The sequence below is a fragment of the Leuciscus leuciscus genome (assembly GCF_965113295.1).
Source record: "Leuciscus leuciscus genome assembly, chromosome: 12".
In the NCBI taxonomy this organism is placed as follows: domain Eukaryota; kingdom Metazoa; phylum Chordata; class Actinopteri; order Cypriniformes; family Leuciscidae; genus Leuciscus; species Leuciscus leuciscus.
This window is the reverse complement of record NC_138736.1, coordinates 9324520-9339274: the sequence shown is the minus strand read 5'-3', so window position 1 is coordinate 9339274 and position 14755 is coordinate 9324520. Positions and strand designations below refer to the sequence as shown.

Below are 14755 nucleotides of genomic sequence, written 5' to 3'. Positions count from 1 at the left end.
ATTAGTGCCCCTTTTATGCTATTTTAAAGGTTCCTAATTTAGTTTTGGAGGTCTCCTACAATAGATTTACATGCATCCAAGGTCAATAGATTGTACTTTAATTTACTTTAATTTTCTCAAATTATACATCATAGCATCAGCTCTATTCTTAGTGTCTGAAATGGTTCAAAGAAGGATTCAGTCTCTCTAAACCCCTCCTTTCCGAGAGCCTACTCTGGCTCTGATTGGTCAGACGCTTTCAGTGCATGTCAGAAACCAAATGCCCATTTCCATTTCTGAATTGTAGCTACGGACGTTTCATTAGCACTTGTATACACAGCGATACGAACCAATTCGAACGAGAGTCCTCATCCTTTGGAAGTGCATGCAAAGTGGATTTGCTCTCGCAGCGCAGAAAACAGCGTCTTTCCCAAAATGTCGACAACACGAACCAAACTCTTCCAGGCCTCAGCTACAACTATTGTGTTTGAGGGCGGGTCAAAGTAGACGCTATTCACGGGCAGCCAATGAAGACCATAGGCTGCCATTATGAAGATTTGTTACAAACCAAACAGTTAAGAATCGATTCTTTATTTGGGGAGGTAATAACTCTAATTATTGTGCACTTAGATGTTTGAAACTTTGCAGACCTTTTACATTCACAAACAGCTATATTACACACTAAATGAAAGGTAATATCCAGAAAAGCATAATGGGGCACTTTAAGAAAACTTTGCAGTGCTGTTCTACTGTGATGTTGAGCAAGCTTGCTCTGTCAGATAAGAGGGTGTTAAGAGGAAGGTGGTTTGTTTGGATGGAGGTCAGCGTACCCTCTACTAATAGAAAGACACACTGCCTAATCAGCATTTCCTCCCCATTTACAGCACACAACCTGCTCTGGATCACAGTGTCTCACAGACAAATGACAGCTGGCCCTTCTAATAATATATTGATCCATCTTTTCCAGGGGACTCATCGCTCCTGATGACACCTCGAACAGATTCAATTAAAAAACCTACGAATGCTGGCTTACCTCAGCTTGGTGGAATAGATCCAAAGTTGTCTTTAGCAGGCCTTCCCCCCTAAATCACAGATGGAAAAACAGCAGAGTTAATAAAACATCCTTAAAGATCCATAAAACTGATTGTGTAGGTTGACAGAGAGCGGAAAAACAACATGGTTTTGTTTTTCTGAACAGACATTTTTCAGAAAGCTTACACTTTCCAGCACACAGTGCTTCCTTTCCTGTGTAATATAGCACTACTCGAACCAATCTGATAATCTGACTATAAAGTTTCTGAAAAGGGAGTTACCTGGTGAAGAGGTACATGGAATACGCCATGCTGGATATGATCTGACCCAGTCGAACAATCTCATGGTCCTGCTCGTCCCAGCGCTCCACCTCTGAGTCCACATCTGAGGTGAGGAGACACAGTTCCAGCCCCAGCTTAGCAATAGTGGTTTGCTCCTGAATAGATCAAAAGTAGTAAAACTTAAATTACAATTATAATGAAACCGAAAATATAAATATTAAAGCAAATTCAATAAATTAAGTACTATAGTGTCTAAATATTATAATAATAAAAATATATTATATACTAAAATAACACTGCATATCATCTTGTAAGACTAAAAGATGTAATGATTTGTAGTTTTGACTTTTAAATGAAATAATTTTGTGACAAAATTCATAAATAAAACTAAATAATTCTGTTTTATTACACTTATACTTATCAGTTGTTCATTTTAGTTCTTTAAATCTTAATTAACTTCCATTATAGCTTATGTTATGTCAAGTCCAGGTCATTATAGACACTTATAGACAATTATTGGGTTTTGGGGGTCATGGACTGAAAATGCAAATATTATCATCTACATATGGAAATGGAATGGCAAACAGCTATATAATTTGCAGGACAAAAACTAGAGAATCAAGAATAGAGCATGAGAGAAACATTTTCAACCCAGTTAATTAACATTAATCCAACTTCTGGTCACATATGGCCAACTTTTGGTCATTTTATTATGAGAAATTGTACCTCAGCATCAAGTTTGGCAGCCTTGACAGTCTTCAGGTTAGCAGAGTGTTTCTAGAGAACAGATGAATCAGTAAATATAATGAAGGACATGATATGGAAAGAGAAATTTGCAATAAAATCATAATTGCTCGTGAGACTCACCCCTGGTCTTGGAAGAGACAGATATGTTTTCTTATCACCTAAAATGAGGTAGACATTTTATGTATTAAGACCAAAAATATCCATAACATTAAAATATGCCAACAGAACCCTATAAAACATGATTCAAATGTACGTCTAGCCTAAAAATGGCGGTGTATTATGATGTGGATGAACAGATACAAAGGCATGATCTTGGGGGGTGACAGTTTGTTTTGGGAAATATCTTGGTTGGCACTGATGATGACTGGGAATCTCTCATCTGGAACAAAACATCTCCCCAGGCACCGGATTTCTGTCATGTTACTGATGCCTTCCTTCAAACTCTGACAAATATTGTTCCTACATAAAGCGTTTTCTGCGCTGCCATGAGAAAACCACAGTTTCACTCGGAAGAGTCGACATCGCTCAAAACACATCCTTGAGCGGTATGTCCAAATACAGATGGACGAAAGGACTTTCACAGACCTGTAATCTCGGTGGGACCGCTGCAGTGCGCCCATAACCTTGCCTACAGAGGTTTATCCAGCCTCTATTCAATTATCTCATGTGAGGGATGTGGATGCAGTGTAAATGTCAAAGCCGCACATCCTTAGCGGATGGAAAAGATAGCAATCTGGCCACGAGGAAAAAGACCTTTAAAAACTGTTATCGCTGCCCTGCCCATAGGCATGATCAAATGCATTTTGTGCACCTGAAAATAACTTCTACTAAATGGAATCAAAGCACCCATAGAAGCCAGATTACAATACTGTAGTATGTACTGTGGTAGTGCGGTAAACGCAGATAACATAAAAGACATAAGGGCGCTTCATATCTTGGGCTGGAAGAAGATGCAAGAAGGACCTGTTTGAGTTTGTAGTCCTATAAGACTGAACAGCTTGATTGACGTACCTCTGCGGCCCTCAAACACATCACTGATCTCCTTCAGTAGGATGGCCATGTCGCACAGCTGGGACTCCCAGGCCTCGCAAAACACATCCAGGTTTTCTTTGGCTATCTTGCTTGTGGGGTGCAGAGCAAGGGTCTGTGCCGCTGAGATGATCTGAGAGGAGAAATTGGGAGGAAACAGCGCTCTGATTTTAGCGCACTATTTTAAAGATCTTTCTCACCAATTTTAAATATATGAGCATTAAAAAATGTTTAGGGTCAGTAAGATTTTTTAAAAAGAAATGACCTTTAATTATTCATTTGATCAAAAGTAACAAAAGACAAATGTTACAAAATATTCCTATTCCAAAAAATTATCATAAAAAAACTGTTTTCAACGTTGATAATAATAAATGGTTCTTAAGCATCAAATCAGCATATTAGAATGCTTTTCTGAATCATGTGACAGTGAAGACTGGAGTAATGGCTGCTGAAAATGTATTTATTCCATCACAGGAATAAATGTCATTTTAAAATATATTAAAATAGAAAGCAGATACTTTAAATTGTAGTCATATTTTATAATATTACTGTTTTCACTTTATTTTGATCAAATGAATGCAGCCTTGGTGAGCAGAAGAGACTTCTTTCAAAAACATTTTAACTTTTGAACTGTAGTGTAATTTTTATGTGACTGCATAATTTGACTCCTGTGCAACATCTGAATATCAATATTCATCGTTGGTTTCTCTCCAGTGTCCCACAGCATAAATGCAGCATCTAACTCCGTCGGCAACTGCATAATTATGATTTACAGCTTACTGGGAGGACGTTTCAAAAAACACACACACAGCGAAGCAGAGCTGGTCTCCGCTGAGGGTGTGGATTCAGCTGGTAATTACCTGTGGCTTTTGGAATAACTGATAAAGCAACTCATTATCATGCACCCCTGAAGCTGCTGCTCTCCTGCTGTGCTCTTATTGGCTGCCTGATCTTTAGGCCTCATCATTATTGGCTGGTGAGTGAGGTCGCCCTCTCTTAGAACACTCATTACTTCATGCAATCAGATATGCTAATGAAGAGTGCTGATAAAATGCACCGCAAATATACTCGGTTAAATATTACATTCTGCATATTGGCCTAATCTAACCTTTTCCTTTTCAAAGAATGTTTGAATTGGAATGTTTGTTTGTATCCTTTTTAATGTTTGTATTGAAAAGGGAAACTTGAACAGCAAAGATGATTTCCATCCAGCTCTGTGCGCTGAAGATGCATTTTAATTGCAATTTTCATGCCGTTTTAGCAACTTTAGTTATTTTCTTGCCTGCGTGTCTAAGTGTGTTTGCCTCGGCTGTTTTTCTGTAATCAGAGCCGCAAAGTCAACAACAGAGCATAAAATGTGTCAAATAAGCATTGTTGATTTCTGAAAAATAAGCACGAATAACAAAAAAAGGCGAATAACAATATTCAGTGTTTTTATTAACAAAATCTATATAGTGTAAGTCTCTGAAAGCCTTGCCAGATAACATTTCAAGCTGAGATGCCAGATTCCTACTCTTATAGCAGACAACCTCTCTTTTGTTTACCTGCGGACCAATGACACGGAAAGTTTCCTCAGCGTGAATGCAGGTGATCTCCAACGGCTCGGTCCCCGAAATGTGGCAGAGCAAACGACAAGTCTGAAATCAGAATAAATGGCACCACATTAAAGTTGGACCTATAGTGAAATGTAAAAATCGGCCCTGCAATTACATTGGTGTCCTCAGAAATGTTTTAAAAGTGAATTGCTTCATAATGTTATCATGTTAAATAGTGCAGCTCACCTCCACCAGCTGCTCTTTGTGTTCGGTGAGTGTGCCGGCATAGTCAGCCACAGCCTCCAGGTTTCCATCCCCACCCGAGGCCTTCAGGGCCTGCAGCACCAGATGATCTGAATGCAGCTTCAGCAGTTCAGTGGCCCTCCCCACTGCTACCTTATGAAGCTTAACAAAGGGGAAAATGTGCAATAATGTGGGCTGACCAGTAAATTCGCCCAAGAACTTGTATTAATTACATGCTAAACAAGACCATATTGTTTTAGCAACATAATGTTTTTTTTAAACACTTATTAACTTACAATCATTATTGTTATATGAACAACCAGGCAGCAACTGTACTGATTCAACAATAATTCAAAACTAACAATACAATACACCATCAATCCTTCTTTCAAAACATGGTTTTGTCTTACCCTGATTCACTATGGTAAGCCTATTATTTATATTTTAGGCCAAGCGGGATGCTTTTTTTTTCTCTTTCCCAGATCAATACATAGGGTCATGTTATGTCCTATATACACTCACCTAAAGGATTATTAGGAACACCATACTAATACTGTGTTTGACCCCCTTTCGCCTTCAGAACTGCCTTAATTCTACGTGGCATTGATTCAACAAGGTGCTGAAAGCATTCTTCAGAAATGTTGGCCCATATTGATAGGATAGCATCTTGCAGTTGATGGAGATTTGTGGGATGCACATCCAGGGCACGAAGCTCCCGTTCCACCACATCCCAAAGATGCTCTATTGGGTTGAGATCTGGTGACTGTGGGGGCCATTTTAGGACAGTGAACTCATTGTCATGTTCAAGAAACCAATTTGAAATGATTCGAGCTTTGTGACATGGTGCATTATCCTGCTGGAAGTAGCCATCAGAGGATGGGTACATGGTGGTCATAAAGGGATGGACATGGACAGAAACAATGCTCAGGTAGGCCGTGGCATTTAAACGATGCCCAATTGGCACTAAGGGGCCTAAAGTGTGCCAAGAAAACATCCCCCACACCATTACACCACCACCACCAGCCTGCACAGTGGTAACAAGGCATGATGGATCCATGTTCTCATTCTGTTTACGCCAAATTCTGACTCTACCATCTGAATGTCTCAACAGAAATCGAGACTCATCAGACCAGGCAACATTTTTCCAGTCTTCAACTGTCCAATTTTGGTGAGCTCGTGCAAATTGTAGCCTCTTTTTCCTATTTGTAGTGGAGATGAGTGGTACCCGGTGGGGTCTTCTGCTGTTGTAGCCCATCCGTCTCAAGGTTGTGCGTGTTGTGGCTTCACAAATGCTTTGCTGCATACCTTGGTTGTAACGAGTGGTTATTTCAGTCAAAGTTGCTCTTCTATCAGCTTTAATCAGTCGGCCCATTCTCCTCTGACCTCTAGCATCAACAAGGCATTTTCGCCCACAGGACTGCCGCATACTGGATGTTTTTCCCTTTTCACACCATTCTTTGTAAACCCTAGAAATGGCTGTGCGTGAAAATCCCAGTAACTGAGCAGATTGTGAAATACTCAGACCGGCCCGTCTGGCACCAACAACCATGCCACGCTCAAAATTGCTTAAATCACCTTTCTTTCCCATTCTGACATTCAGTTTAGAGTTCAGGAGATTGTCTTGACCAGGACCACACCCCTAAATGCATTGAAGCAACTGCCATGTGATTGGTTGATTAGATAATTGCATTAATGAGAAATTGAACAGGTGTTCCTAATAATCCTTTTGGTGAGTGTACAGGTTATAATAAGACCCTAAACACAGTACTTATCACATAAACATTTCCACAGATGTTCAACTCATGACATTCAATTCAAATACAAATTTACAACTTGAGCAAATATGAGTTGTCATGGCACTGTGAACTCAGCAGAGGCGCTACAGGAAACACTGTGATGGACGCCTTTGAAGAAAGATTGTTTTAGATACTTTGGCTCATGGGATTCAATCCCTGAGCATAGCTTGTCACAAGAATCTCACCTCTCGCCTGAGATCACTGACACTCTGACAAGTCTTCAAAATAGAGAGCTCCATCTCGTCTGTGGCCTCTTTGGCTTTAAGCAATTGCTGCTGGAAGGAAAGAGAAACAGAAACAAAGATAGAATGAGAACTTAAAACAGTGCAAACAGAATGATTTTCAACCAACCGAACGTGCACAAGGCACCAGCCATGTTGAAGAGCCTGTCAAGTTTCAACACAAGTGTCAGTGTGGCTCAAGCAGCCTGAAAGACGGACATGACAGTCTTTATCTGTGGTTTTCTCTTCAGAGGACAGACAGACAGGTGGGTGGGATTGCTTTCAGACGGGATTACGGTGGGGTGTCAACACAAACACGGCACACAAGCCATGTGAATGTTTGAAGCGCTCTCATCTTCATGCTTTACTCGGAGACATCACACTGGGACTGCAACAGTCATTGCACTTCAGTGAACACACACCTAATGTTTCTGTCACTGAAATGTTGGACAGGTAAAGTGGGGAACAACCCTAAAATTATGATGTAAAAAACAACACTGTCTCTAAATAAGTTTTGGCAGATGACAGCAAAGACATACCCCGTCGTAAAACACTCAGGGACTGTTTAGGAAGACAGAAAGAGTAAATAAATTGCAGTGCTTGAGTGATGAAAACTCATGCCCATGGTCTGTTTATTGGCAGGTGCACTCAAAATTGTCAAGAGTTTGTTTAAATGGACAGTTCCAATCTGATTGGCTTGTTTTCTGCAACTTACAGAATTGTACACAGGTTTTTGTTTAAATCTATTTTCTTTAGAGGAAGAACGAATCACTGGATTTGAAGTTTGCAAAATTGGCATCAGGGTTTTGTCTGAAAACTAGTGAACCAGTCATCCATAAGCAAAAGTGTATGTTTCACTTTGTGTTCTGAGTTGTTTGTGGGGGAAAAACTGTATATTTTACATTTTGGAAAACAGTAATTATGACCAGTGTCTATAATTTTAAAGGACGCTTTCAAATTTCCACACAATTATTATCTATTATTTTGATATAACCCATTTAAGATAAACCCTCCCCCTAAATAGCAAGTAAAACAAAACAAATTGTCACTTTAGATGTTGGTCAGACAGTCTCTTCCTGTCCAAGTGGGCGATTCTTGGCCAGGATCAGCTGAGATGTAGACCACATTTTTTGCCTCAAGTGAATAGCCTGAGACTAATGAAAACTAGGAAACGGTTTCATTGGAAAAAACTACATAAGAAAATAAGCAAATGTATAGAAATAAAACGAATAAATGGTTTTAAAAAAATGGTAACGCTTTAGATTGGAGAACACATTAACTATTAAACTAGTTGTTTATCAGTATGCATATTACTAGCATATTGGCTGTTTATTAGTACTTATAAAGCACATATTATTGCTTTATTCTGCATGACCATATTCTATATCCCTTAATTCACTTCAGAAGACACTGATTCATCCACTGGGGTCAAATTAATTACCATCACGATCATTTTGTGTGGTTTTTCAAGAGTCAACCCAGTGGCACCCATTCAATGGCATTTTATGGACTCACAAAATGGATTGTTTTCCTAAAAAATGTTGTTTGTGTTTATCTGAAAAAAGCAAGTAATATACTTTGGAGATGGCATGAGGGTGAGTAAATGATGAGAGAATTAAAAAATTTGGGGTGAACCATCACTTTAAAAGGCAAAAAAATTAGCAAGTTTTGCTACATACCCAAGAGAAATTTCTAGCATACAAAATAGTTTTGAGCATGAAAAGAAAAAAATTATACTACTAGAATTTCGAGGTCTTTTCCTTCACTTGAATGATTTTATTTATTTTCATGACTTTTCTAGGCCTGGAAAATAAGCATTTTAAATTCCCTAATATCCAGGTTTTCCATGACTTCATTTTATACATTTTGGGCTACTATTCAACATTTGCCATGTGTTCTGGTGAGATCATGTGTTCTGGTGAGGTCATGTTACTTGTAATGTCACGGAAAGTTGCTTTGCACAAATGCATAAGAATTACGCAAAGTTAACACTTCAACTTTCCCTTTTGAAAAATTGTGAAAATACACATTTTCCTGTTTAAGTAAAGTGAAAGAAAAAGAACAGAGTTTTTCTTTCACAAGCCATTCAGTGTATAGCAATGAATACCATGTTAGTAAATATCAACCTTCATATTAATGCTGCTATTAAACCATTACAGTGTGCATTTTTGTACTTTTTCTTTTAATTCCTTTATATTTTAAAGACATAAGATTTAGAGTCAATTCTACCTATACACAAAGTCCATATTTGATCTTAAAGAACATATATAAACGTTATTACATACAGAACTTAAAATCATGTAAGAATCAATAAAACTTGTCTGTGTGCTGCACAGTGAAGGAGAACATGGCACAATACAAGCAAATGAAAAGCTTATTCAAGAAACCAAAGGCAGGAAGCAGGAATGAATGAAAACCTATAGATCTGCACTGCAGGGCTTATTTTTCCCAGTGTATGAGGTTCAGGGACAGTTACTCCACAGGAGGGGAGACATGCAGAACATCCTTCACACACTGCACAACAAAGACGTGAATGGCAGATATACAAGCCAAGAGAAAACTTTGCTTTAATATATCTGGGATGCAGTTTGTGAAGTTTTCCCCCCTGCTGTCACCATCAAGTGAGACGTAAGTCATGCGGTGAATAACTAGTCGGTGCAATCCCTAATGCGTGTGTGTGTCTTACCGCATGTCTCCATGTGTTGATGAGCTGTTTGGTCTCCTGACGTGTGATCTGGCAGAGTTGTATGATTGTCTCTCTCTGCTCGTGGCTGGTGTAGGCAGAGTCTGTAAAGTCTTCGGTTTTCTCTACCAGAGCCTCCAACTGAGCCGCCATTGCCTCACAGGACACACAGTACATAGAGTCTCTCAGACCCTCCACTTTAACCTGAAACACATACATATATACACACAAACATCTGGTGAGATATTAAGATTAAGAGATGGTGCATGACATATCAGTTACTGTTCAATGTCTGCATCTTTATCTTATACAAGATATTTAATTGTTTCAACCAATCCATAACATTAAAACAATTATCAGAATCAGTCAACATTTCTTCTGCTTGGTCAGAGCACAGAATGAATCCTCCTTGATGTAGAAAACAATCTTACTTCAGGTTCTTTATACCCACAGCAATTAGGATGTACAACCACACATTGAATTGAAATGCATATTAGGTACAGTTTATTCTTAATTTTTTATATTTAAACATACTATAATTTTAGGTATTGCTTAGTAATATGAATAGCAGTTTACATGGCATTGTTGTATGCTAAACATTTATATTTGCTTTGTTTGTAGATATTTTAAAGGTGCTCTAAGTGATGTCACGCGCCGTTTTTTAGGCCAAAACATTTTTTGTCACATACAGCAAACATCTCCTCACTATCCGCTAGCTGCCTGTCCCCTGAACACACTGTAAAAAAACGCGGTCTCTGTAGACACCACAGGCTCCACAAACGGCAACAAAAACAAACTGGGCTCACCCGCACCACGAAACACAACAAACAGTGCTCCAGCCAATCACCGACAAGAAGTATTTGAGGGGTGTGGTTTGGGGGTTAGTGCGCGTGCACATGAAGGGGGTGTGTGGAGGAGAGAGAAGCATGAAGAGGGAAGTTTGAATTATGGCCGACACAAACGACTAAAGAGACGGCGTTCCGATGAACAAATTGTAAAGAAGAGGGACAAGGATAAGGAACGCGCGAAGTCCCGAATTTACATCGGAAAAACCCTCGAAAGGTGGCGAGAACTCCGCCGGCAGAAGGGCTTCCAATCAGACATTCAGTTGCTCTGTTTTTGCAGAACAGGTAAATCCATTTTTCTTTCCAAATTGACGTTCATGTTCGCCAAACCAACACAAGGATGTAATTAGCTAGAACTATGCAGTCAGCGTTAGCTTTGGTGAATACAACATATATGTTTCAGCTAGCGATCAATCTCTATTGTAAATGGTCAAGCAAATTCACAGTAGGGCGAAAATTTGTGTGAATGATTGTTTTCACCCACTGTTTGTTATGGATTTGAATGTTCATTTATAGGCTATTGACAACTTTGACTAAATTTGTTTACGACGCCACCGTTGTTTATGCTCACTGGGAAACGCGAAGCTAACGTTATCTTGCTATTATTGCGTCCTTGTATGGGAGCTATAGTTATAACCTCAGGTGGCGAAACGATTTTAAGACAATGTTTCTCTTTTTCTGCATTCTGTTCTGCAATATATAAAAGCATTTATCTAACTTGGTGACATTACACATTGAATGAAGTATCAGTAAAACTTAACTTTGTTTTTAGTGACTACTTTGACTTTCCTTAATGCCGGAAGGGAGGGGAGGAGGGAGGAGACGGGATTAGATTAGATTAGATTAGATTCAACTTTATTGTCATTACACAAGTACGGGTACAAGGCAACGAAATGCAGTTTAGGTCTAACCAGAAGTGCAATGACGATGAGGAGGAGGGAGGGTCTAGCTAGCCTCCGTTTTGTTTGACAACAATTCGAATGTCAACACTCCCGGCATCACTTAGAGCACCTTTAATTTGTATTTTGTTTTATTTTATTGGTTTGTGCTGATGTAACACCTTAATTTCCCTTCGGAGATTAATAAAGTAGTATTGTATCGTAATATTGTGAAAAACGATTACAACTTAAAATAACTATTTTCTATTGTAATATATTTAAAAATGTAATTTATTGTGATGGCAAAGCTACATTTTCAGCAGCTATTACTTCAGTCTTCAGTGTCACATGATCCTTAAGAAATCAATATAATGATTTGCTGCTCATGAAATTATTAATTTCTTCCCATAAAAAAAAAAAAAAACTTTAAAAAAGTTAAGGTATATGTGTATTGTTTGACTGACTGGACAACAAGCAATACTTTTAAAAGAAGTCTGACATTAAAAGAGAAACTTCATCCATTGACACATTCATCTAAGAGCCCGTGGCCTACACCTGCACCTTAAAGTCTTTAATCCCAGCATAGATGCTGACAGGAAGTGCTTTGGCCTCCCCTCCGCTCCTCGTGTCAGTCACAATCTCAATGACTTGCTCCAGGGCCAGACGCATACGCTGGAAGACTGCTTCTTTGTTGATCCGTGCCGACTCGCAGTCTGGATGTCTCAGACAAGTCTGAGAGGCAGAGAGGGACAAAAATTATCTTCAAAATGCAGAGGGACAACAGAACAAATTTGACATGTGAACAGGGTGTTTTTACACTTCACTTCATTTTTCAGAATAAGGAAAGAGATATTGAGGTACAAATAAGCTTAATGACTTAGAATAAAAACTTTTTATTATGCTTTTTCATAAGCTATTAACCATCAAAAATGTTTTGGCCTTGTCATATTTATGTCATTTATGCAGTGCTTCAAAACATTTGAGTGGGTTGCTGAAATCAAGGCCTTATTTCCTGACAGAATGAACACTTTCACTTCTTTCTCTTACTAAATCTAAAGGAAACAGACCTAAAAGAGCCAACTACTTGATCTTGAACTCCCACATGAATCTGCTTAAATATTTGAGTTCAAGTCAGGTATGGCTCTCATTCAAAAATAATTGCATTCAACTTTTCTTACACTCATGCAAAATTAAAACTTTTATATAAACATTTTTCATATATACATTTTGCGTTATTTTATTATATATACTACCTTTTAAATGTTTGGGGTCAGTACGTTTTTTAAAAATGTTTTTGAAAGAAGTCTCACCAAGGCAGCATTTATTCGATCAAAAAATACAATGAAACTGTAATAGTGTGAAATATAATTACATGTACAATATGCAATATATAAAATGCTGATTTGGTGCTCAAGAAACATTTATTAATTAGTGTTATTAATAAACATTATTATTAATGTTAAAATCAGTTGTGCTGCCTAATATTTTTGTGAAAACCATGATCATTTTTCAGGATTCTTTGATAAAGTTCAAGAGAACAGAATTTATTTGAAACAGAAATCTTTTGTAACACTGTAAACATTTTTACTGTCACTTTTGATTAATTAAATGCATCAATGTAAAACAAAAATAAAAATTTCTTTAAAACAAATATCCTACTAAACCCAAACTTTTGAACAGTTCTGTACATGTATAAATATATTCATATTCAAATTTATATAGTCTTTCTAATGCCACCAGGAATGATTTGCTGATTTAAGCCGTTCCTAAATCTGAATCTGTAGTATAAACTTTTTTGATGCACCATGATTTCCGCATGCAAACGTTTGAGAACAGGTTTTGTGCACAAATGTGTGCGAATGCGTGGTTATACTGCATAAGAACTGGTGATATTATATTAACATCTTTTAGACAGCAGATGGTACTCTCTTCCACAATCCTACCTTAGAGGCTGTGAGGAGCATCATGGTGCATTTCTCCAGCACAGCACGTGCGGCGGCCATCCGAGCTCTTTTCTTTTCATCCTTCAGATCCTGAGGAAAACAAGAATCCACAAGACAAATGTGAGAAAACATGCAATGCCTCGAGTGCTTTCGAGCGTTCTGAAATCTCAGCTTAGGTTTAACCTCAGTTGACTTTATAGAGAGAATAAATAATTTGATGATTTCCACAAAGTGCTTATGAAACTCATTTCATTGACTGTCATAAAACTCAAATTTGTTCAGCAAGTCAAGCACTTGTCTTGAATATTAACCATCTGGCGCAGCCTGTAAGGAGATCCACAGAACTCTGACTTCATTCTAAGTGTTCATTTTCCAAGGTCTTGCTGAGAATGAACGGTAAATTTGGTCCTTGGAAGAGATAGCACTGACATAATGCCTTCCACCGACACTGAGAGAGCTGGAATATAACTCAATAGATCTGCGCTCACTCAACGCGGCGTTAGGCATTAGGGATTTGTGACTGACAGACTGTGTGTGTGCATGGCGGAGAGAATGAGAGGAACCTGATCTCTCTCACCCTGGCTGGGCTCACAAAAGGAGAAGTGATTATCTGTTATTATGTTCTTCTGGATAAAACTGAAAAGATGGAGGCCGCAGATTGGCAGGAATGCTCTGCAGAGATAGGAACGTGATGTGTTTGTGAAACATTATCAAGCACATATAGTGAATTCTGTTTGAAATGAGAAAACCTTTCCTATTAGTTCTTGGTTTCATTTGTATTCACATTACTACTTTCCTAATCATGATGGGACGTCGGAGGGGACCTCAGGAGGAGAAACAGCCATGTACTGCTGGAAAGATCAAAGAAACCAGTTTCTGATGATGGCTGGTTTCATATGGTTTCATGTAGTAATAGAGCAATTGTCAGGACATGACTAATTTTGGGCAAATTTGATATTGACAGAAGTGTTCGCACACTTTTGGATTCCGCCCTACTCTATAGAACAGGGCTTTTCGATTTTTTTGATGCCAAGGATCTTTTACTTATTTTTCTCTCACATTTTTTACATTTTCCTTTAGAAACCTTTTTTGAAACCCTTTGATCAATCTATGTATCAACATCAGCATATGCCCTTGACAAACCCATATCTAAAGTGGTTTGAGCTGACAGACCATCTCGACCCAGCAGCAAACCAGATACCATGTTCTAAAAATGCAGGTATGGTGTGTTTTTTTCCCAATAGAGCATTGATAATGAAGGCTATGTCTATAAAAACATTCTAGTATTAATTCATACGAACAGTACAATTCCCCGATCTTGAATATGTTTGCATTGCAAACACATGCTGATAAGAGTTATATTGCACCACTACTGTTTCCAAAAACCCATCTGTTCTGCACTGCGGTCGAGTGTATCTTACCCCAAAGGTTTTTATCAATGGGGTTTAAGAGCTGCTGATTAAAACTGTAGTGTGCGGCACAGTTCAGTTCTTATAACTTAAATCCCCCCATTATCTTCCCCCTCACCCCTCATGCGTTGTGT

General features: G+C 38.4%; 1 protein-coding gene across 2 annotated transcripts in view; it reads right to left on the bottom strand.

Moving 5' to 3' along the window:
* Positions 1 to 14755, bottom strand: part of ctnnal1 (catenin (cadherin-associated protein), alpha-like 1) — a 72368-nt gene that overhangs the window by 8089 nt on the left and 49524 nt on the right. The window contains exons 5-15 of one of the 2 annotated variants that reach the window (XM_082187061.1): positions 13213 to 13302; positions 11831 to 12001; positions 9550 to 9750; positions 6828 to 6914; positions 4850 to 5008; positions 4613 to 4705; positions 3051 to 3201; positions 2160 to 2197; positions 2019 to 2069; positions 1293 to 1447; positions 1013 to 1061 (exon numbers count right to left, since the gene is read on the bottom strand). In XM_082187061.1, coding sequence (XP_082043187.1) covers positions 1013 to 1061; positions 1293 to 1447; positions 2019 to 2069; positions 2160 to 2197; positions 3051 to 3201; positions 4613 to 4705; positions 4850 to 5008; positions 6828 to 6914; positions 9550 to 9750; positions 11831 to 12001; positions 13213 to 13302 — 1245 coding nt within the window. Of the gene's footprint in view, positions 1 to 1012; positions 1062 to 1292; positions 1448 to 2018; positions 2070 to 2159; positions 2198 to 3050; positions 3202 to 4612; positions 4706 to 4849; positions 5009 to 6827; positions 6918 to 9549; positions 9751 to 11830; positions 12002 to 13212; positions 13303 to 14755 lie in introns of both variants that reach the window. The other variant, XM_082187060.1, reaches the window with a different exon arrangement.